The 24,108-nt window shown below is 44.7% G+C and overlaps 1 protein-coding gene across 2 annotated transcripts; it reads left to right on the top strand.

The window, feature by feature from the left end:
- The first annotated feature begins 649 nt into the window (after positions 1-649).
- B4GALT7 (beta-1,4-galactosyltransferase 7) lies at positions 650-23,020 on the top strand. 2 transcript variants are annotated; one of them, XM_077472379.1, is made up of 6 exons: positions 650-786; positions 10,251-10,589; positions 13,775-14,000; positions 16,990-17,073; positions 21,479-21,583; positions 22,740-23,020. In XM_077472379.1, coding segments are annotated over exons 1-6 (912 nt in total). In that variant the 5' UTR covers positions 650-784; the 3' UTR covers positions 22,896-23,020. The 2 variants fall into 2 exon arrangements, with proteins under 2 accessions (XP_077328505.1, XP_077328504.1); XM_077472378.1 differs by lacking the exon at positions 650-786 and adding an exon at positions 4,490-5,119.
- Positions 23,021-24,108: the final 1,088 nt, after the last annotated feature.

The following is a 24,108-nucleotide window of genomic DNA, read 5'->3' as shown; positions in this document are numbered from 1 at the left end:
ACCACTAGGTGGTCGGGTACTTGGTGGTACTAGATACGAGAAGGGCAGCGCAAGGTCAGGTTATGGATATATGGGGTACGTTAGCCAATGGGCAGTGGTTTTCTTGAATGCCTTGACTTTCTGGGAGAGCCTATATATTCGGGTGGAGTCAGGTGATCGGTGTTCTGTGCCACCTGGATGGCTGTCTGGGTGGACGTGTGTTGTATTGCCTGGGCTGCTAGGCCAGAGATTGGGCCTATCTCTGGCACATCTGGCTGTTAGGCTGTCTAAGGGCTACATAAGTATAATCTGAATGACATGATTATATCTTGGATTGTTTATTTACCAATTTGCATCCAGATGGGAATCTTATGTTGTTCTTTTTATGACCCACATATAATACCTTCATCTGTGCACCTGTATTTGTATGTTTCATATAAAGCTCTTGGAACAAGAAAAAATATTTTAGGGCTGTACAAGAAGGCGGCAATACACTGATTCTAGAGAGTCCTTTGACTCTAAAGCATTCTTTGGATCCTGCCGCATTAGACAAACTGTTGAAACCAAGAATAAGCAGAAGCTGTTAGCTGGACATGATTTGTACTCTGTTACGTGATAAACATTACAGGTATTTCCTGTTTGCTGTCATCTTATGCAACTCTAGGGTAGGGTCAGCTGAATGATCTTTTCGATAACAGAGCATACAGTTTGACAGAGAGCTTTCTTTTGTGGGAAAGCACCTTGCAATGATCTGGAGACCTTCCATATCCGAAAGGTAACAGTTGCATGGACCTAACAGAGCCAGATGTGAGTACCATGGTCAGTTATGACTGAATTCATTTGACTGTATTGTATTTATTTTCTGACGCATGAAGCAGAAAATCTGAAATAGTATTTGTCAGTTTTTATAAAAGTAATAAAGCTTTGGGCAAAGTAGATGAAAACAAACTATACAGTATATGATAAAGAGTATCAAGAGTCAAATTGTTTACTGTTTTGTGGTAGGGACAAATCCCCTCTTTTAAAAGCTCCAGCTTTTTCTGAAATAAACGGGCCGTAAGACCCACCACAGACCAGATTCTCCAGTCGCTTTCTCAGCACTGAAGATGGATGGACAGGAAACAGTCCTGACCCTGCCCCCTCTGAGGCTGGTGAGGGAAGCCATGGGGTTCCCAGTGATGTATGGGTGACCCCGCCCCCTCTGATGTAACGCAAGGGGGGCCGGGATCTGGGGGTCCCCTTGTTAAAGGGGGATTCCAGATTCTGATAAGCCCCCGCCCGCAGACCCCCACAACCACCGGCCAGGGTTGTGGGGATGAGGCCCTTGTCCCCATCAACATGGGGACATGGTGCTTTGAGAGGTCACAGGCCCCCAAAGCATCCTCCCAATGTTGAGGGCATGTGACCTGGTACGGTTCAGGAGGGGGGCGCTCTCTTGTCCCCCCTCTTTTCCTGCGGCCTGCCAGGTTGCGTGCTCGGATAAAGGGCCTGGTATGGATTTTTAGGGGGACCCCCATGTCAATTTTTTTGACACGGGGTTCTCCTTAATATCCATACCAGACCTGAAGGGTCTGGTAATTGAATTTAGGGGAACCCCCACGCTTTTAAAAAAATTTTTATTTTATTTTTATCAATGAATGAATTGTCGGCTAATACAGAGAGCACTCATTGAGTGTTCTCTGTATTTCGGGAGCCGACGATGGAAAGTGATTTTAAAAGACTTTATATTACACTTACACTTTTATTGTTTCACTTTAATCATTATTAAAATCACTGCTCCTGAAAAAACGGCCGTTTTTAAAACTTTTTTTTGCATTGATCCATGTCCCCTGGGGCAGGAACCGGGACCCCAAACACTTTTTAGGACAGTAACTTGCATATTAGCCTTTAAAATTAGCACTTTAGATTTCTCCCATAGACTTGTACAGGGTGTTCCGTCTTTTCGAATTTGCCGCGAACAGCCCAAATTGTTCACTGTTCGCTGAACAGGCGAACAGGCAATGTTTGAGTCGAACATGAGTTCGACTCGAACTCGAAGCTAATCCCTAGTCAATAGCACAACACTTATTTCTATACACATTTAAACACTTACACACACTGGTTGTCCTTGCAGCTGGAATAATTATAGTAGTGCAAACTCATTTTTCACATAAATAGGATGAATAGGAGAGGCAAAAGCGGGCACCCCTGCTGAGTTTAAAACCGGAATATTTCACAATTGCATGAGGAGAAGAATATAAGAAAATAATCCAGGTACAGAAATGGGGGCCTAAGCCCCAATTAAGCAACAGATATTGTAGGTATGGCCAGGAGATTGAATCAAATGCTTTTCGGAAATCAAGGTAGTACTTTCAGTTTTATCATACATATTGTCTGTTATGCACTGAGACTTGAAGTTCTGGTTATAGTACAGGTAGCACAGGAGGTCACTCACATGGCACCTCCTCCATTCAGATCCTTTTTATTGAATGCAAGGTGTTCTGTGAAGGGAGTAGGCTTGGGTGAATGCCAAACTCTCTCCTTCTCCAATCACCAAATACCTTGCATTCAGCAAACAGAATACAAACAGAATACAAGACTTTCTATGAATGGAGGAGGTGCTGAGAAAAAAAACTCCTCTTATATATCTATGTACTACAGCTGGGTCTACAAGTCTCAGCACTCAATGTTCTGACTATGGGCTGAATAAAAGTAAAAAAAAAATAAAGATGTCTTTCATTTCTTTTTTGTAGATTGTATTATCTTGGCCCTCTCTTTATTTTTTGAGTAGCAAGTACCTTGTCCATAAGATACTTGATCCCACTTACTTATGCCTCGCCTAGGCAAGGATGTCGTTTGTTGGGTTTGCCCGACTGCCACACACAGCCTCCTAGGATATGTCACACCTCTCAGGAGGCTTTGGAACAGTCTGCTGCAATCAGTGCATCTGGCACATGTGTGGTGTGGAGTCAGCTGTAACTGATCAGGAAGACCCGAATTCAAGATGATGGCGCAGGACTGAAGATAGCACTGAAGATTTTAGATTGTTGGAAGACAGCGCTGGACACCATGGGCGGACACCATTTGTTTAAAGGACCCCTGTCTCAAAAATGCTATAAATAAAGTTTTAGTGCTAGCAGGATTTACATGTCCTTGCTGGGTTTTTTTTTTTACATTTTCACCTCTACTCCTGCTCCTCATACCACAGCCAGGAAACACACATACCCTGGCTGTGCTGCCCAAGGAATGCGTTTTGGATGCTTTAGACACAGCTTGGGAGTTGCTGTCAATCACCTCTGTTGAGAAAGAGAAGAGGCGTGGCCTTGGTTCTGTGTCTCTTGCAATGCTTGTGTGCACAGTGCTGGGATTGGCTGTATGTAAGGTTGCAGCTCAAAATGGAAGTGAGCACAAAGTGGAGATTCTGGAGAGACTTCATAAGTCACGACAGACACAAAGGGCAACCGCATACCTGAAGTCAGGCAGTGCGACCTGGGCACAGTATGAGAAGCAATCGCAGAGGAGGCTTGACACGGCAGGACTGGTGATGATAGATTAGTTGCACCAAATTATTCCAATCCTTAAAAAGGGGCAAGGCAAGATTGTGTAATCACATCAACATGTGCATGCGCAGCTCGCTGTAGAAATTAAACAATGCTGAAGCTGACAGCATTCCCCCATGTGCAGGAGTGATGTCATATCAGAAATGGAAGAAAAACAAAGAGAGCGCACCAGCCATGTACATTATCCTTAGGTGATATTTATTAGAAAGATATGAAGAAAACTACTCACAAACAATAATATAAGTTCTTGCCATATGAGTAATCAACAAGTAGCAGCATCCAGTCACAGGTGAACGAGACTTCTCAAAAGTATCACGGAAAAACCACAAAGGTCACAGCCAGCTGACGCGTTTTGAGAAGTCTTTGGAGAAGTCTTGTTCATCTGTGACTGGATGCTGCTACTTGTGTACTACTCATATGGCAAGAAATGATATTATTGTTTGTGAGTAGTTTTCTTCATATCTTTCTAATAAATATCATCTAAGGATAATGCACATGGCTGGTGCGCCCTTTTTGTTTTTCTTCCATTTCTGATTCTCACTCATGAGGGCACCAAGGCCTGTGCTTGTGTATTGCTGGTCTGGTGGTTTGCTTGTGCGCAGTAGTGTATAGTTTCTGTGTGTGATGTCATATCAGCCTGGCCAATGAAAGCAGCTGGCTAACGATATCCGACCGCTTGAAAATGTCAGTGGCTAGTGGGAAGCTCCAAGATACTGCATCGCTGGAGCCAAAGTGAGTATAGTTCCGCTTTAATAAATTCTGCAGCAGACAGATATGGAGGTAACGTCTCTTCACTATACAAAAATAGTTTTTGGCCATATTATAGCTTTAATAATATAGATAAACGCATGATAAAGAAGCTTGTGTTAGGAATTATATACAGACGAATGAGTGAGTACACCACATCACAATCTCCTGTTTGTGTGAAGGTAGGAACGTTTAGCACCGGAACCTTTAGTCGAGTCGCTATGTTTCTGAGGGGGAAATGTATTCCGAAGGATCGAGTCTCTCGATAGCCAGCGTGTAACGGGCTTTAGGGAGATAAGATAGCCGGGAATAGCGGGACGGACAGAACAGGACAGGGGTGTAGTGAGGGTGATATAGGGGATAGGCTCTGTGTGCTGTATGGGAAGCCTCTGCTACGGACAGGGGGAAGAGTTTTCTAGGTGCACGCTGTACTGGGATATGTAAATAACTCGCCTGGTACACTGGTATCATAGCATTCCATGGTACTAGTATACATCAATGGCTCCACTAGTGCTGTATGTGTGGCTGGTAGGCTGATTATTGCTAATAAGTTAATTTTATGATGATTTGGGAAAAGTTTTAGAAGGGGGTGTATTGTTTCTTAGCTGTTGTTTTATTTACTTTTATGGTATTATTAAAGGCAGGCTGTGGTATGGAGGAATAGCTAATGTGCACGGGGTACGTTAGTTTTCCTGTATGATGTGTTGACCGATGTTGATCATATAGCAAGATGCTCTAATTAGTGGTTGGAAATGGCTTTGAGTATGTGAGATTCAAGAATCAGTGAGCTGTGCGCTAGCAGAAATGTATCTGACACGAAGGAAACCAGCGCTGTATCTCCGAGAAGACAGCAGGTAAGAAATCCCCCCCCCCCTTTTTTTTTTAAGCTAAAGGTTACTGAAAAACGTAAAAAAAAAAAAAAAAAAGGCATCAATGACCGTTCTCAGAAGTCCTCTGAGCCTGCATACCCCAGCACTTCTCCATTCATAGGCACCGTGCTATCGGTTCCCACAATAAGACCCCTTTCACACTGCCGGCACCTGGGCGTCAGCAGCGCTATTTTTAGAGCCACTTTACTGTCGTTTTAGGTGCGCGGCTTTAAGCCCCGCTAGTGGTTGAGAAAGGGTTAAAAACCACGCAAAGCGCTGCTACAGCAGTGCTATGCCAGTGGTATAGCTGCGCTGCCCCATTGATTTCAGTGGGTAGGATCAGTGTATACACCGCTTCAAAGATGCTGCTAGCAGGACTTTTTGGAGCGTCCTGTCGGCGCACCGCTCCAGTGTGAAAGTCCTCGGGGCTTTCACATTGGAGAGACAGCAGCGGCTGTTTCAGAGCGCTTTGCATGCATTAATTTTTGCAATGTAGTGCTTGCAAAGCGCCCCAATGTGAAAGGGGTCTAAAAAGCTTTCGATGCCTAGAGGAATGCATGATAAATGAAAGGTTCACTTCCAATTATGGAATGCTTTTCATTGTGGGAACCGATTAGCATGGCTTCTACAAATGGAGGAGCTGCGGAAAGGGATGGTATGCAGTTGCTCATTTTGAACCCCCCCCCCAGCACTAGATGATCACCTCTGGAGGAGTATCCAGAGAAATAAGAAACGTAGCCACCAAAACTCGGGACACGCTTCACTCATGGTAAAAACTAGAGGTGCACCAATACGTGTGTGTGTGTGTGTTTTATTTAAAAAAAAAAAAAAAAAAAAGTGAGTACGATACAGTGAGATTTTTTTTTTGCCCATACAAAATGAATGGGCTCAAATTGCACTGCAAAGAATTGCATGTGATTTGAACAGAAATGCGGTGCAATTTCTTCCAAATTGCATGCGGTTTCTCGCACCACTCCAGGCTTGTCATAGTGACTTCAGCCTGGGTTTACACAGGAGCAGTGCGGGAAATCACATGTGATTCGATTAGGAATCGCACCACATTCCAGTTCAAATTACATGTGATTCTTTGCAGTGCGGTTTGAGCCTATTCATTTTGCATGGGCTAAAATCACACGGCAAAGGTATCGGTTTTAGGTATCGGAGCATTTTGCACAAGTAGAAGTACTCATGCAAATGCTTAATATAGATATTATTATCAGTGCAATCCTAGTGAATACCATCCTTGGTGCTGTTTGTTTTTTTTATTTTTAAGTGTTTCATTAAACTTCAGTTTCAAATCTGATCTACGGCCCCCCCCCCCTCTGTCTGTCTCCCTCTCCCCCCCCCCCTCTGTCTGTCTCCCCCTCTCCCCCCCTCTGTCTGTCTCTCCCCTCTCCCCCCTCTGTCTGTCTCCCCCTCTCCCCCCCTCTGTCTGTCTCCCCCTCTCCCCCCCTCTGTCTGTCTCCCCCTCTCCCCCCCTCTTTCTGTCTCCCTCTCCCCCCCTCTGTCTGTCTCCCTCTCCCCCCCCTCTGTCTGTCTCCCTCTCCCCCCCTCTGTCTGTCTCCCTCTCCCCCCCCTCTGTCTGTCTCCCTCTCCCCCCCCTCTGTCTGTCTCCCTCTCCCCCCCCCCTCTGTCTGTCTCCCTCTCCCCCCCCTCTGTCTGTCTCCCTCTCCCCCCCCCCCTCTGTCTGTCTCCCTCCCCCCCCCCCCTCTGTCTGTCTCCCTCTCCCCCCCCCCTCTGTCTGTCTCCCTCTCCCCCCCCCCTCTGTCTGTCTCCCTCCCCCCCCCCCTCTGTCTGTCTCCCTCTCCCCCCCCTCTGTCTGTCTCCCTCTCCCCCCCCCCTCTGTCTGTCTCCCTCTCCCCCCCCCTCTGTCTGTCTCCCTCTCCCCCCCCCCCTCTGTCTGTCTCCCTCTCCCCCCCCCCTCTGTCTGTCTCCCTCTCCCCCCCCCCTCTGTCTGTCTCCCTCTCCCCCCCCCTCTGTCTGTCTCCCTCTCCCCCCCCCTCTGTCTGTCTCCCTCTCCCCCCCCCCTCTGTCTGTCTCCCTCTCCCCCCCCCCCTCTGTCTGTCTCCCTCTCCCCCCCCCCTCTGTCTGTCTCCCTCTCTCCCCCCCCCTCTGTCTGTCTCCCTCTCCCCCCCCCCTCTGTCTGTCTCCCTCTCCCCCCCCCTCTGTCTGTCTCCCTCTCCCCCCCCCCTCTGTCTGTCTCCCTCTCCCCCCCCCCTCTGTCTGTCTCCCTCTCCCCCCCCTCTGTCTGTCTCCCTCTCCCCCCCCCTCTGTCTGTCTCCCTCTCCCTCTCCTCCCCCCCCTCTGTCTGTCTCCCTCCCCCCCCTCTGTCTGTCTCCCCTCCCCCCCCTCTGTCTGTCTCCCTCTCCTCCCCCCCCCCTCTGTCTGTCTCCCTCTCCTCCCTCCCCCCCCCCTCTGTCTGTCTCCCTCTCCTCCCTCCCCCCCCTCTGTCTGTCTCCCTCTCCTCCCTCCCCCCCCTCTGTCTGTCTCCCTCTCCTCCCCCCCCTCTGTCTGTCTCCCTCCCCCCCCTCTGTCTGTCTCCCTCCCCCCCCTCTGTCTGTCTCCCTCCCCCCCCTCTGTCTGTCTCCCTCTCCTCCCCCCCCCCTCTGTCTGTCTCCCTCTCCTCCCTCCCCCCCCTCTGTCTGTCTCCCTCTCCTCCCTCCCCCCCCCTCTGTCTGTCTCCCTCTCCTCCCTCCCCCCCCCTCTGTCTGTCTCCCCTCTCCTCCCTCCCCCCCCCTCTGTCTGTCTCCCTCTCCTCCCTCCCCCCCCCCTCTGTCTGTCTCCCTCTCCTCCCTCCCCCCCCCTCTGTCTGTCTCCCTCTCCCTCCCTCCCCCCCCCTCTGTCTGTCTCCCTCTCCTCCCTCCCCCCCCCCTCTGTCTGTCTCCCTCTCCTCCCTCCCCCCCCTCTGTCTGTCTCCCTCTCCTCCCTCCCCCCCTCTGTCTGTCTCCCTCTCCTCCCCCCCCCCCTCTGTCTGTCTCCCTCTCCTCCCCCCCCCCCCTCTGTCTGTCTCCCTCTCCTCCCCCCCCTCTGTCTGTCTCCCTCTCCTCCCCCCCCTCTGTCTGTCTCCCTCTCTCCCCCCCCTCTGTCTGTCTCCCTCTCCTCCCCCCCCTCTGTCTGTCTCCCTCTCCTCCCCTCCCCCCTCTGTCTGTCTCCCTCTCCTCCCTCCCCCCCCTCTGTCTGTCTCCCTCTCCTCCCTCCCCCCCCCTCTGTCTGTCTCCCTCTCCTCCCTCTCCTCCCTCCCCCCCCCTCTGTCTGTCTCCCTCTCCTCCCTCCCCCCCCTCTGTCTGTCTCCCTCTCCTCCCTCCCCCCCTCTGTCTGTCTCCCTCCCTCCCCCCCCCCCTCTGTCTGTCTCCCTCTCCTCCCCCCCCCCTCTGTCTGTCTCCCCTCCTCCCCCCCCCCTCTGTCTGTCTCCCTCTCCTCCCCCCCCCCTCTGTCTGTCTCCCTCTCCTCCCCCCCCCCCCTCTGTCTGTCTCCCTCTCCTCCCCCCCCCTCTGTCTGTCTCCCTCTCCTCCCCCCCCTCTGTCTGTCTCCCTCTCCTCCCCCCCCTCTGTCTGTCTCCCCCCGTCTGTCTCCCTCTCCTCCCCCCCCCTCTGTCTGTCTCCCTCTCCCCCCCCCCTCCCTCTCCTCCCCCCCCCTGTCTGTCTCCCTCTCCTCCCCCCCCCCCCCTGTCTGTCTCCCTCTCCTCCTCCCCCCCCTCTGTCTGTCTCCCTCTCCTCCCCCCCCCTCTGTCTGTCTCCCTCTCCTCCCCCCCCCCCTCTGTCTGTCTCCCTCTCCTCCTCCCCCCCCCCTCTGTCTGTCTCCCTCTCCTCCCCCCCCCCCCTCTGTCTGTCTCCCTCTCCTCCCCCCCCCCCTCTGTCTGTCTCCCTCTCCTCCCCCCCCCCCTCTGTCTGTCTCCCTCTCCTCCCCCCCCCCCTCTGTCTGTCTCCCTCTCCTCCCCCCCCCCCCTCTGTCTGTCTCCCTCTCCTCCCCCCCCCTCTGTCTGTCTCCCCTCTCCTCCTCCCCCCCCTCTGTCTGTCTCCCTCTCCTCCTCCCCCCCTCTGTCTGTCTCCCTCTCTCCTCCTCCCCCCCCTCTGTCTGTCTCCCTCTCCTCCTCCCCCCCCTCTGTCTGTCTCCCTCTCCTCCCCCCCCCCCCCCCCCTCTGTCTGTCTCCCTCTCCTCCCCCTCCCCTCTGTCTGTCTCGCTCCCCACTTTGACAGCAGTGGGAACAAATGGTGGGAGAGTCCCTGGCCAACTGAGTCTTTCGTGCACCATTGCTGGATCGAGATGGGGTTTAGATAAGTTTTAGGGGGATGATGGGGGCTGTTGCCCACAGGTTTTTTATCCTAAAGCATAGAATGCATTAGGATAAAAAATACCTTCTGCTTTTAGAAACACTTTATTCTTTTACCTGTAGGCCTGATTTTACATTGTGTACTTACATTAAAGTGTTACTAAACCCACAACAGTATAATCAGCCGGTATATGCAGTAAAGCATGCTTTTTATACTTGCTGTGGAACCTAAAGGGTTAATCTCTGCATTGTATAAAAAGGCTGTTTCCTCCTGCCTTTCTTCCTTCCTTCTTTCTCTGTTCCACCCTTTCTTCCACTGTCCCCAAACCATTTTTTGATATGATAGTACAGAGCATTGGGGATAAGCTGCACGTGCTCAGTTTGGTGTGTATTACTAAAGAGAGTGTGTGTTTTTTTTTTTTTTTTTTTTTTTTTTTTTTTTTTTCCTTCGGAGAGTGCATGTGATCAGCACAGGGCCCAATCAGCACTGTCCAGACAGTCAGGGGTCCTGCAGCCTCCTAGAACAGTCAGAGTAGAATGAAAACTAGACTGTCACAAGACTTCTCTAATTGCTGATGAAAAAAAAAAGTTATTTTAGCAGTTTATTTTTACTAAAACTATTGCATTTCCATGTTCTGTGTAGAGTACTGTGGGAGACCAGATATAGTGCACGTAGGGTCCTGGGTTTAGTAACACTTTTAAGATAGTATATAAATGATCCACATTCAGATGTAACATGCTATGATGTATGAGCTCTAATTCCACGTTTGTGCAGATAGCCTTCTTGTACAGGATTTTTATGGTGAGGTGTTTATTTTTAATAAACTTTTCAAATTATTTCTTTAGGTCTGGCCTTTTTCTTGGGATTCTGCCAAGGAAATGCAGCATCTTCAAACTGTTTCTGACTTGCTTATTACTGGGATTTTTATCTATGCTCTGGTTACAATTCAGTTGCACAGGAGATGTCAAGAAGCATGAAGAGAGATCTCCAAAGCAGCCCTGTCCACCAGTTCTTAGGACTATAAGTGAGGATCCCTCATGGGGTCCACACCGTCTTGCCTTACTTATTCCTTTTAGGGAACGTTTTGAGGAACTCCTAAGCTTTGTACCCCACATGCACCAGTACCTGTCTGAGAAGAAAATCCGCCACCATATATTTATAATAAATCAAGTGGATCATTATAGGTTTGTATATAAATTCAATTCTCTCCCAGTACTCTCTGATGGTACCTTTTTTCTAAAAGTGTATTTCCTCTATTGCAGTCAAGTTTGAGGATACCCAACTATGTTCGTTATGTGCTCCCATGCACATAGCATACCTAAAATATTTTATAAAAAATTCTTACTTTTCTATGTTTCTTTGCAGTAGGCCTTGGGCAGATTGCAAGCGTCTCTTCTCAATTTGAAATGAGAGGAAACTCAGTCTGCCCCATTGACAAAGGAGGATACACTGAGTTTCCCCTATAATGTAGTGTGTGTGTGTGTGTGTGTGTGTGTGTGTGTGTGTGTATATATATTAAAAAGCAAACCAAAAAAAAAAACCCTAAAAAAAACAGGTATGGGCAAGATTCTGCCAAAGTCTTTAAAGGGTGCCCTTTAACCCTCAAAATCCCAAGGTCTCTAATCTGCAGGCTTCAACATTTCCTGATACTGTCTGAATCGCCCACTCAAACGGTTTTCTATAGACCTGTCATTGTGGTAGTCTTACTGGCCTGTGGGAAGGTGTTTGGGGGGGGGGGGGGGGGGGGAGTGGGGGGGCCCAGCCTTTAACAGTATTGGGTAACCTGGAATTGTGCAGAATAGGGTGGTCCCTTTTAGATGTCCGCAGGTACTTCGGGATAGATTTATTAAAGCTGGTGAGTGCAAAATTTTGTGCAGCTCTTCATAGAAACCAATTGGCTTCCAGGTTTTTGTCAAAGCTTAAAGTGGTGTTGCCACCAAAAAATTAAAACTGCTTAAAATTCGTAAAAAAAAAAAAAAAAAAAAAAAATTGGCAAAAAAAATAAAAATTTTTAATCACCTCTAAATACCGGTTGCTAGGGGGTCCCTCGTAATCTGCCTTCTTCATTGCCCGGGCTGGTGACATCACTTCCCCTCGCGCCGCACATTCACCTGGGACCTGTCATGTGTCCCAGGTGACTGTACGGCGTATCACGGCGCCCTGCGCCGCTCGCGCATGCGCAGTGGGTGCCCGGCTGTGAAGTCACAGCCGGGTGCCCACAGTATGCATGACGGCGCCGCGAGCGGAGCGGGGAGCGAGGGGGGGGGGGGGCTTCGTTCCCCCGCATCGCTGGACCCTGGGGCAGGTAAGTGTCCGATTATTAAAAGCCAGCAGCTGCAGTATTTGTAGCTGCTGACTTTTAATTTTTTTTTTTTTTAGGGGGTACCCCACTTTAAGTTAGATACTGATTGGCTACCAGACACAGCTGCACCAGATTCTGAGTGCTCCAGTTTTAGTAAATCCCCCCTTTGTGTTTAAGACTTTAAAATTAGTCTTTTCTTTTTTTTTTTCACTTGTTTTTTTTTCACTGTTTCCATTTAGCACTTTTCCCTATCACATGATTAAAAAAAAAAAACACCTTTGCAGTCTGTCACATTTAGAAGAATACAGAAAAGTAAAACCTGTCTGTAATATACAACATGTTTTGCCATGTCGCTCATGCTGGATTTAGGTTGCTAGTCAGCATAATGTAGTGGAGAGTTGGGGTGCAGCAAATGTCAGGGTGTTCGCTATTCCTACACTATTTCTTAAGGAAAAAAGGCAAATCTAAATTTGGAATGGCTGTTTGGTTTTAAGAACTGTTCCTGGTTTTCCATTAGACTGGAGTTTTTCATTGCCTAATGCCACAGTTTTGCTTTCTTAGATCCTATTGGGGGTTATTTACTAAAGGCAAATCCACCTTTCACTGAAAGGGCAGTTGCTCTAAATCTAAGGGATAGATCTGAAATTAGTGGAAGCACTGCTGATTTTATTATCCAATCATGTGCAAGCTAAAAATGCTGTTTTTTCTGGACAGAAACTGTGGGGGTTATTTATGAAAGGCAAATCCACTTAGCACTACAAGTGCACTTGAAAGTGCATTCGCTGTAAATCTGAGGGGTAGATCTGACATGAGGGGAAGCTCTGCTGATTTTATCATCCAATCATGTGGAAGCTAAAATGCTGTTTTTTACTTTTCTTGCATGTCCCCCCTCGGATCTACAGCGACTTTCCTTCCAAGTGCACTTGTAGTGCAAAGTGTATATTCCTGTAGTAAATAACCCCCTATGTGATACAATTCATAGATTCACTAGTAAAATGTTGGAGAAAGGCATTTTATACCAGAGGGTAGAAGGCAAGTCACAAATTTTATCCAGCCTTTAGCCTTCATAATTTTTTTTTTTTTTTTTTTTTTTTTCCTCCCTTCACACAAGAGAAAAATTCCTTTCGCTAACAAATGATTTTTGTACTTTTTATGTGCCTAAAAACTGGTTTTACAACTACACGGAACTACACATGTTGATTATCAATACAAGCAGGATTATATTTTGCAATAGTATGAACCCAGCCTTAAAGTGTAACTAAAAGCAAACTTTTATGTTTGCCTTCACTTTCTGCCCCATAGCCAAAACAGGAATTAAGAAATCCTTCCAAAGTGAGGGAATCCCAGGGTGTCACCAGGGTCACCATAACTAGTGTGCCCATTGAAAGAGAGTAAATTGGATTTCTGAATGTTATTTCTTGCTGGAGAGATTGCCTTCTGTATAATATAGAACACATTTAGATATATAGATAGATAGATAGATAGATAGATAGATATAGATAGATATTTTTTATTTTATTTTAATCCTACAATGTGGTCATTAAAAACTCTGAAATTACTGGAAGTAAACTATGAATCCATCAGATTGCGTCCAAAACATCACAAACTGTATGGATCACGTTACAAAATCAAAATCCCAACTGGCTTTGCGGAGGCTTCCTATAGGGTCCATTTGCTAGCATTGAAATAATTGTTTGCTGTGTTGCTGATTAGTAAGTAACTATATTGGGTAATAGAGGCAATTAAAACAATAACTCCCAGCATGCAGTTTTCCTGTTGTAACACAATCTGGTGTCATTATTCACTACTCGGATGTAAAATGTAAAGCTGAATTACTGGCAGATATAGAAAGCACTATTTAATCAAGTAATATGGTAATTAAAAAGGTGTGTGTGTGTGTGTGTGTGTTTGTGTTTTTTTTTGCATAAGTACCGACTATACCTAGATGGCCACCATCTGTACAAACTATGATAAAACCTCTTTCTATTATTTTTTTTTTAAATAGAATTTAGTCACCTAAATTTTACTTCTCCGTTCCTTACCGTTGCATGTTTAATTACATTCCAGGTTTAACAGGGCTTCTCTGATAAATGTGGGCTTTTTAGAGAGTGGAAATGAAACAGACTACATTGCTATGCATGATGTTGACCTACTACCTCTTAACCCAGAACTGGATTATGGGTTTCCAGAAAAGGGACCTTTCCATGTGGCTTCCCCAGAACTTCACCCCCTGTACCATTACAAGACCTATGTTGGAGGGATCCTCCTCCTCACCAAACAGCATTATGAACTGGTGAGTATGCTTTACTTTCTCATTCTTAACCATTTGACCTCCGGTAGATTTACCCCTCCCCCCTTCATGACCAGGCCATTTTTCATAATACGACACTGCGTTACTTTAAAGCAATAGTGGAACTTCCGCTTATTTGTCCCCCGGCCCCCTCCTTCCTTCCCCCTACTGTCGGGCCATTAGGAGAGCACAGCCACGCTTCACTCATGCGCAGTAAGGACCCAGTTTAACAGACTTCACTTCCAGGTTCCCAACCGGCAATGGCGGCGATGGAAACATCGCTGGACTCCAGGACAGGTAAGTGTCCTAATATCAGGACCCCTTTTACACTGGGACCACGCACGTGGTAAAGTGCCGTTCATTTTAAGCAATGCTTTTGCAGTGCTTTCAGGCCGCTAGCGGGGCACTTTTAATCCCTGAAAAAAGGGGTTGAAAACTCCTCCAGTTTTTTGGCGCTTTTAACGTGCTTTGAAAGTGCTGCCCACTCATTACAATGGGCAGGGGCAATTTGGGAGCGCTGTATACAGCTCTCCCAACCGGCCCCAAAGAGGCTGTTCGCAGGACTTTTTTTTTTTTTCCTGTCCCTATTATTGTTGTTGTTATTATATATTTTTTTTTACTAGTAATGGCGGCCATCATCATCGGAACTGCGACATTATGGCGGACACATCAGACACATCGGACACTTTTGACACTATTTTTGGACCATTGTCATTTATACAGCGATCAGTGCTATAAATAGCAAAAAATTTTATGTGACCTGTAGTGTAAGCCTTATTTGTTAAGGGGCTATAATGGTGATCCGTAGCAGTCTCTTATATGGTGTCTCCAGTCTGACTGTGCTACTAGCAGGTAAAACTAATAAAAATGCTTGTGTAGACAAGCCTTAAAGAACGCTGATTATAGCGATGCTGTTCTAGGCTCATAATTCAGTGGTGGAGACTTTTATTATAGTGGGTAAAGCTCGGTGTCATGAACTGCAAAAGCCCCTCGAGACATTTTGACGCATGTCAAGAATAAATTATCAGTGTGTGCTTTTATTGTTTTGTAGTCTTTGGCAGACTTCCTATTTTGTGTGCCACATAATGACATGACACTGAGCTAAAGAGCTGATAGGCTAACTAAATGTAAAAGAGGAACAAGATAATTTATTTATAAGCAAAAACCTTTGGGAGAAGAGAGAACCTGTTGAACCATTTTGCCACTGAGAGTCTGCTTGTTTTTGTAGCCCAGGTGGCCCTGGAAATTTATAGCATTTTTCACATGCACCTTTAACACACACTAGGTTGCAAAAATTTAAATACCCTCCTCCAAATAAAAAAAAAAAAAAAAAGATAACTTAAAGTGGAACTTCCGCTGATCGGAACCCTCCCCCCCTCCGGTGTCACAACAGGTATTTACACACACTTCCGGGCATAGACTCCCATGGGAGTCTATGTCATTTCCTGTCCTGCCGCGCTGTCTGCTGGGACACACACGGGTCTCAGAGACAGCGCGGACAATTCCTATTGCGCTGCGCGACTCGCGCATGCGCAGTAGGGAACCGGGAAGTGAAGCCGATTCGCTTCACTTCCTGATTCCCTCACCTAGAATGGTGACGGCAGCAGCCGAGAGCCGAGCGATTGATCGGCCTCGGCTGCCGGCATAGCTGGACCCCGGGACAGGTGAGTGTCCATTTATTAAAAGTCAGCAGCTGTAGTATTTATAGCTGCTGGCTTTTAATTATTTTTTTTTTTTTTTAGGTGGAATCCCTCTTTAAGGTCTCTCATCTCCATAGCATGAAGGGTTTCTTGAAGGTATCCCAAATAAAACATTCTCCATTTGAACATCGACCCTGGTCATGTTGTCATGGATCTGCATGGATTGATAGCCAACCCCCCCCCCCCCGCCTATGAATCCTTACTAGCTCAACCGTTCTGTTTTCTGTACGCTGTAGCAGACACGGGAACTATGATTGTCTCAGGTAATCTTGCAAAGTTCTTTTAAAATAACCCACCCAACCCACCCAACCCACCTTTTCAGGACTATGGAGTATAAACATGGTTGCCGTTATCTGTACTAATTGTTCTACCACTTGTAATGTATTCTGTGCTGTGCTTGTTACTTTTAATATGTTCAATGTTTCTGCTGCAACAAAAAAAATTCTCTTGTTTACCGATCAAAATAGCTCATCTCTAATTTACACATACAACAACATGGCTTGGAGGATTGACTTATCCTCCACTTTCTCCCTCTCTGCCAGCCCCTTTCAGATGGGTCAGAGAGGAAGTTTAATTTCTATAATGTTTGACTGTATACACTGTGACCCAAACTAAATTGACATGTGCCGCTCAAGGCTCCACCGGGTCCTCATATAGAAACTGCTTGGAATGCAGACAAGGCCAGAGCTCGTTCCAGATCTAGACATCTAATGGAAAAGGTCCTGGAATTCGTACATCTCTGCAAAACCCAGTAAGGTGTATGACCTCCTCAGCTCGGTCTCCAACCAGACCATGCCCCCAACATGTTTCATTCCATTCACACAGCTTAGTCATGGGGATCCCCATGATCACTTATAAACTAAAAGAAAAAAGCATGCCTATTTCATAAGGGAATATATCACAATGTACTAAACCAGTGTTTCTCAACTCCAGTCCTCAAGGCGCTCAAACAGGTCATGTTTTCAGACTTCCCATTATTTTGCACAGGTGATTTGATCAGCTTCACTGCCTTAGTAATTACCACAGCCCTTTCATCTTAGGAAAATCCTGAAAACATGGCCTGTTGGGGCGCCTTGAGGACTGGAGTTGAGAAACACTGTACTAAAACAGTAAAACTAAATATAATTTGGTTGCAGTGGATTTCTGCTCTGTGCCCTTTTTTTAGACTTTGCTCTGGGATAGTTGTAGTCTGTCATATTAGTTATGCTGGGGGATAATATGCAACTGTAGGTATAGACTAGCGTACATATTACCAATAATTACATTATTTGTATCCTATTTCATCTCTACAGTGTAATGGAATGTCAAACCGGTTTTGGGGATGGGGTCGTGAAGATGATGAGTTTTACCGAAGAATCAAAGGAGCTGGTCTCCAGGTAAGCCCTAGCATATTCTTTGTTTTTGTGAATTAAATCTTTTAAAACCAAATCTGTATGGAAAGAGGAACTATTAAACAGGTAATTGGATCAGACAGCTAATGTAATAAGCTATCAGCAGGTACCACTTACCTTCGCTCTACAGCACCACCCAGAGCCCTCCAACTGTTTCTACAGTTCCTCTTACCAGTGACCCAATGACACAATGCGCTGCCTGGGGCCATAGTGTTCTATAACCAAACCTGCATATTGCCACATGATGGAAAAATATCTAGATTGGTATTTATACATAATAAATGTATATATAAAAATTTCTGTATGTAGTTTGTGTATGTATTTGCCTTTACCTATGGTAACCATAAGCATGGTTGTACACTGCAGCTGCTCACAATGCTCATCTATGAGCCAACTCATTGAAAATTAATTTTGACATCCTATCTCAGTAGTTGGAAAAAAGAACCTGTTACTAACCTAAAAAATCTGATAAAAATCACAAAAGTATTTTAAATGCTTACTACTTTCCCATAATTTTCTTTCTTTTAATCACTTACAATATGCCTTTGAATGTGCTATAAAAACTGGCTTGTAGCACAGCTCCCTCCCCTCTTCTATAAGTGTCTAACTACCATTGTGCTGACCTAATTCCTCCAGCCCTCCCTTGACCCAACAACATAAACTTGTATCGTACAGTGGAACCTTGGATTATGAGCTTGTAATTCAAAGCTCTCGCATATCAAAGCGAGTTTCCCCATGGAAGTCAATGGAAATGAAGATAATTTGTTCCGCAATAGTGCATGTGGGGGTGGGCGATGCAGAGCCTCAGAAATACTCAGGGACAGCTCCGCTAAACTCGGAAAGCCTCAAACACTCGGGAGCCAAGTTTTTATGAGTGATTCTGCGTAGTTCTAAACAGCTACGAACCGTTCTGAGTGTCACCGGCTCCCCGCACCTCTGGCCAAATGCGGTACTGCACACCCCATTAGCTTGAATTCTGCTCGTGTTGCAAGACAACACTCGCAAACCGAGTCAGAATTTTAAAAAAGTTGCTTGTCTTTTGTTAACCGAGTTACTCGTTAACCAAGGTTCTACTGTATGTGAAATTGCTGCGCTTACCAAACAAGTGTGATGCAGCAGCTAGCACTACAATGTGACAAAAAATGGAAGGATAAGTGCATAAAGTGCAGCGTTGAATAGCAAAAAATATATATCTGTATGACGGATCTAAAATGTATGCTTTATAAACGGAATATTTGGAAACTGGTGCAACAAACCATATAAAGATAGACTGCATGAACATTAAATCATAAATGGCAGTAACATGTAAACAGTGACTCAATGCTATAATTTATAAATATAAACAAATGTGTGCAGACTAAATTCAAAGATGACACAAAAACATTTGTGCAATAATATAAAGTCATTAGGGTGAATCAGGGTAAGTTCAATTTATGACCCCCATGTTTGAATATCCATTGGATGGGACCACTGCATGCCGTGCCAGGACATTCGGTGATTCAAACTGGAGTTCCAGTTTCCTACTTCCAAGCTTGGCCAACTCGCTGCTGCTAGCACGTGGATCCACAGTTTCTGGTAAGAGTACCTATCCCTTACCCCAGATGGAAGACGCACTATCACGGGGAATCTGACATAATTTTTGGTTTACCATTTGCTTGTAGTCCCAGACTTGGGTCCTACTTTATCGGCTTGGCTCACAGTGTGGACTATTCAGCAGACCACGTTGGGTCTCTAATTGAACTTACCCTTATTCACCTTATTGACTTTATATCATTGCACATATGTTTTTGAATTTAGTCTGCACACAATTGTTTATATTTATGCACTATAGCATTGAGTCACGGTTTACATGTTACTGCCATTTATAATTAACTGTTCATGTAGTCTATCTTTATGTGGTTTGTTGCACCAGTTTCTATATATTCAGTTTATATAGCATATATATATATTTTTTTGCTATCCTATTTTGGAGGAGCCATGGGAAACACTTTACAGTGTCTCTTGGGTGACAGCTCTAAGTCTGCAGTGGTTGCTGACATCACAACCAAGATGGCGGTGCCCAGCAACAGTCTCAGGCAGTCTCGGATGTCTACAAGGGAGTTTATTTTTTATTTTTATTTTTTTTAACAGTTAAATTAACATGCACAGAATACAATAATTTCACAAATAATTGTACGGGAAGATTCTGGTTGAAATGAATAGTTTTAAGTAGTCGGCAGAGTCAGTGTAGAAGCTGTGCTTCGTAATTAGATTAGTAATGCCACGCAACAGTTGTGTGGTGTTTTTTGCTATTTACCATTCAAGTCTGAGTTGGCGCTAGCTGTGTGACAACCTTATCTACCAAGCGGTTAAGCCCCGTACACACATGCAGAATGTCGGGAGACATTCCTGTCTTTTGTACAGTGGATATAAAATGTCTACACATCCCTGTTTAAAATGTCAGGTTTCTGTGATTGTAAAAGAAATGAGACAAAGATCAATCAATTCAGAACTCTCTTCACCTTTTTTAATGTGAGCTATAAACTGTACAACTCAATTGAAAAACAAACTGAAATCTTTTAGGCGGGGGGGGGTGTAGCTGTGTTCAGATCTAAGCAATCACATTCAAACTCATGTTAAATAGGAGTCAGTACGCACCTACCATCATTTAGAGTGCCTCTGATTAACCCCAAATAAAGTTCAGCTGTTCTAGTAGGTCTTTCCTGACATTTTCTTAGTCGCATCCTACAGCAAATGCCATGATCCACAGATAGCTTCCAAAGCATCAGAGGGATCTCATTTTGAAAAGGTATCAGTCAGGAGAAGGGTACAAAATAATTTCCAAGGCATTACATATACCATGGAACACAGTGAAGACAGTCATCAAGTGGAGAAAATATGGCACAACAGCAACATGTCCCTTCAAAACTGATGAAGAGCACTGATCAGAGAGGCTGCCAAGAGGCCTACAGCAACATTAAAGGAGTTTTGCCGGAATATCTGGCCAGTACTGGCTGTGTGGTACATGTGACAGAAATCTCCCATTTTCTTCCTATGTCTGGGCTATGGGGTAGAGTGGCAAGACGGAAGCCTTTTCTTGTGTAGAAAAACGTCCAAGCCCGGCTAAATTTTGCAAAAAACACATCGGAAGTCTCCCAAAAGCATGTGGGAAAATGTGTTCTGGTCTGATGAAATCAAAGTTGAACTGGCCATAATTCCAGCACTTTTAAAAATGTAAAATCACAGTAAAATTTACTTTAAAGTGAACCTGTGCTCAGACTATGCGCACTAAAGGATTTACATATTCTGAACAAGTAGTAAAACACTTTAATGGTTCGTTAATGCCACAATCCCTACATTTAGTGTGCATTTCCATGCTCTTTTAATGCATTCCAATGCTTTTTTAACTTGAAAAATGTGTTTATTTGCATTCTGGTGCGAAAAAAAGCATGCTGCTGCACTTTTTTTATTAACAACTGGAACTGAATGTGGTGTAAATTCGGGTGACTGGAAAACATTGATTTATTGTGAATTAATGCATTTTTAAAAAATGTACCTGAAAGGATCTGGCGTTAACAAGCCTAAAAACAGACCCTTATCCCTGTAGGCTTTTATTTACTATGATTTTTGGTAGTGAATAGCTTCACATTGCAAGCTGCTGCAGAAGTCAGGGGCCGGTTAAGAGGTCTTTGGCTGTTAATTCTATGTAAATGGTTTAATGTCCATAGTCTGGGCACAAGTGCACGTTAAGGTAAACTGCAAAAAAATAAATGTACAGTATGTGCTCACTGGACACTATACTAGGTGGACTTCGCAGATCTTCAGATTAATCAGTACACCTTCCCGAAAGGAGCCTGTGTATTGCTATTCCTCAGCACAATGCTCCGTGCTGATGATATGTTAATGGATTGCCTCCCTTTGACGGCTGCCAGGTGAGACTTTGCACGGCTACTTGCTTTCAGACCCAGCTGTGACTTACAGCTTTGTACCCCACTAACAACTGAGAACCAATGATATAGCGAGTGGTATGACATGGCAATCACATGCAGCTTCGACAAAGTTGCAAGATGCAAACCATTTATTAAGAAAAAAAAATGCTTTAGACTTGCAGAGGCCTCTGTAGCCATTAGATTGCAGTGTGCCTCAGTTTAATACTGTAATTGTTTAACACTTCTATTTTTACTTTTAATACTATAAGTGTTAAAACATGGTTTCAGTGGGAAAACTAGTTGTAAAGTTCTAACCAAGTTAACCAATTTATACGGACACAGCTAAACTTGGTCTTCATATTAAATGCTGAGGATGGGTAGATGTCCTTTCATCAGCAACAGTAGAAATTATCCATTAAATTATCATTTACAATAGACATTCAACTGCATGTAATAAGCTCTTAATACTTGAATACTTTCAGCTCTATCGGCCCTCTGGAATAACAACTGGATACCAAACCTTCAGGCACATTCATGACCCTGCATGGAGAAAGAGAGACCAGAAACGGATTGCTTCTCAGAAGCAGGTATACTTATAGCACCAATGAACAGAACCTTTACGCTCTCGCAAAGTTAACTAGCACTGCAATCTACTATATGAAGCATGCACTGAAATGCAGAATTCTGTTCTGTAATCAGACCGCTTTTTATTGAGGCATAGATCAAAATGTTTTCATTTATCTATGGAAAATGGTAAAAAGTCTGACATGTTTTTGTAACCATTGTAAACTCTTGTTACTAATGAAAAGAAACTGAATAATGTTTTGAAATTAGAATATTCTCTGTCATAAATAATATCAAAGATTTTAAGAGTACTTTCTAGGGAAAAACCTCAGCACATCCCATCATTTTAAAGTGGGAGTAAACACCCATGCATGAATTGTACCTATAGGTAAACCTATAATGAGGCTTACATATAGGCACTGTAAATATCTCTTAAACGTGCACCATTTAAGGAGATATTTACTGTACATGCAGCTGGTGACATCGCCGGCACATACACGTTGAAGGAACAGACACCCTGGCCATAAACCTCATTGTGTCTCCAGCCACTCGCACAGCCGAAGTCCACGAACCCGGAAGGAAGACCGGTGACAGCGTGCTGTTGGAGGGCTTAGTTCCAGGGTAAGTTTCACATTAATGTGCTAGTATGGGATGTGCATACTAGCACATTATAACTTTCCTTTTGCAGGTTTTAGAAAATAAAATATAAAATCGTTAGCGGTTTACTAGCGCTTTAAAAGTGCCTGTCTGGAGTAAGCATTTATATAAACCCTACTGAGGTACACCAAACGAATTCTTTTGTATCTTCCTGCTCCAATGTGTAATTTGCATGAAAGGTCTATTTAAAGATCCAGATCCTTCAGTTGGTGTATATGGTAACAGTCTCCTTTTCTTGAAGGGGGAACCTACTTTTTTAATCCCAAATTTTCTTTATTCTGCTGTACATCACTGTTGTGTAAACGAAATGGTAAAATGCCAATTTAATTATAGGCTGTTACACTACAAAATGTGTCCATCATGGGACATGAAAATACGTATACAAGACCCATAGCTGCAGATCATTTCCGTATAAAAAAAAAAAATATCATACTGTGTTTTGGTTTGATGGGATAAGTTTACTATTGTAAGTCAGTTTTACTAAATAATTACATGTTCTCTCTTCTCTTCTGTACATCCCAGGAACAATTTAAAGTAGACCGTGAGGGTGGTTTACACAGTGTCCAGTATCGTGTGGAATCTCGATCAGAATTAACCGTTGGTGGTGCTCCCTGTACAGTGCTGAACATACTGCTGGATTGTGACATGAGTGACACTCCATGGTGTGTTTTTAACTAAATTCATAAAGTATTTTATGACTCAAAGGACTGAGATAGCCTGGATTCCAGGCAGACATGTGAACCTGTAGTTACATTTTGAACGCTAAATTTTTTTATATATTCTAATAAAATTATGGAAAACCTTGTGCTGCGTTGTTACTTGGCCATATACTAGTACATTGTGGCTTTGGTTGCTCCAACATTTACATAAGTGTTGCAGACAGTTAAACCCCATCCTGGCCTCTATTTGGATATGCAGTTGCCTTGGTGCTGCACGTGTGATCAACTATGACACCAGCCATTTGAGGTTGCAAGCCGACATGTTATCACCCGAGAGATTCCTTGAATGTAGCATATGCTGTGCATGCACCAGATGGCAGCATGTAAATTCACACTGCAGAAAACTAGCATTGGTGTGCTTGGTTAAAGTTTTAATAACATTTATTTAGCATTTCTAACTCAAGCCTTCCTTTGGGAAACTTAAATGGGTGGGTTTCATTCTGCTTTATGAAGATTCCTGTAAATATTTATTAATGTGTTTCCTGCTCTCAATTTGTTCATGATTATGCTCCCAACTTTGGTTAGATTTATATAGAGTTAGGCTTGGTTCACACATGTCCGTTGCAGATTTCCCCTCGTGTTTTCACTGTGAATTTTGAAAAGGGGGATTTCAGATATGGTTTTCGTAAAACGTGGAAAGACAGGCCCACCCTTGATAATGGGAGCTGTAATGTAGCGCTAGCTACTCATGGGACCGAGCCCATCCAGATAAAGAAGGTAATAACTTAACCTAATTTAACAAAAAAAGCATTTGGAATAGGTACAGGGGTGTGGTGGAAAATATAAAAAAAATTTGGGAAGATACTCACAGGGGTCGCCTCCCGGGTCAAGGAAAATAGGACTGATTTATCTCAATTCACTCTGGGGTTTGCCTGACTGAGCCAAACTGGTTAATAATTTCCAAGGCCATCACCATAAAATGTCAGGCATCTCGTAGGTATAGGAGGTATTGGCATGCAAGGATACTGTTTCAGTTAAAGGTGGAATCGAAAGACCCTGAACCTCAGAAGAGGCAAGAATCTCACTGTGTGTCTTATAGAATTTGACTGGTAAGCTGTCCTTATCTGGGGTCTTTCCTGTCAGGGAGCCAATCGCCACCTGGAGTTCTTTCAGGGTCTAGTATGGGTTTTAAGGGGAACCCCTTATACCCCCAAAAAACAAAAAAAAACGGC

The sequence above is a fragment of the Lithobates pipiens genome, unplaced genomic scaffold (genome assembly GCF_037356315.1).
Source record: "Lithobates pipiens isolate NorthernLeopardFrog02 unplaced genomic scaffold, aLitPip1_a1.2 Scaffold_8, whole genome shotgun sequence".
Taxonomy (NCBI): Eukaryota; Metazoa; Chordata; class Amphibia; order Anura; family Ranidae; genus Lithobates; species Lithobates pipiens.
The sequence above is the reverse complement of the archived record's forward strand: the minus strand, read 5'-3'. Positions and strand labels throughout refer to the sequence as shown.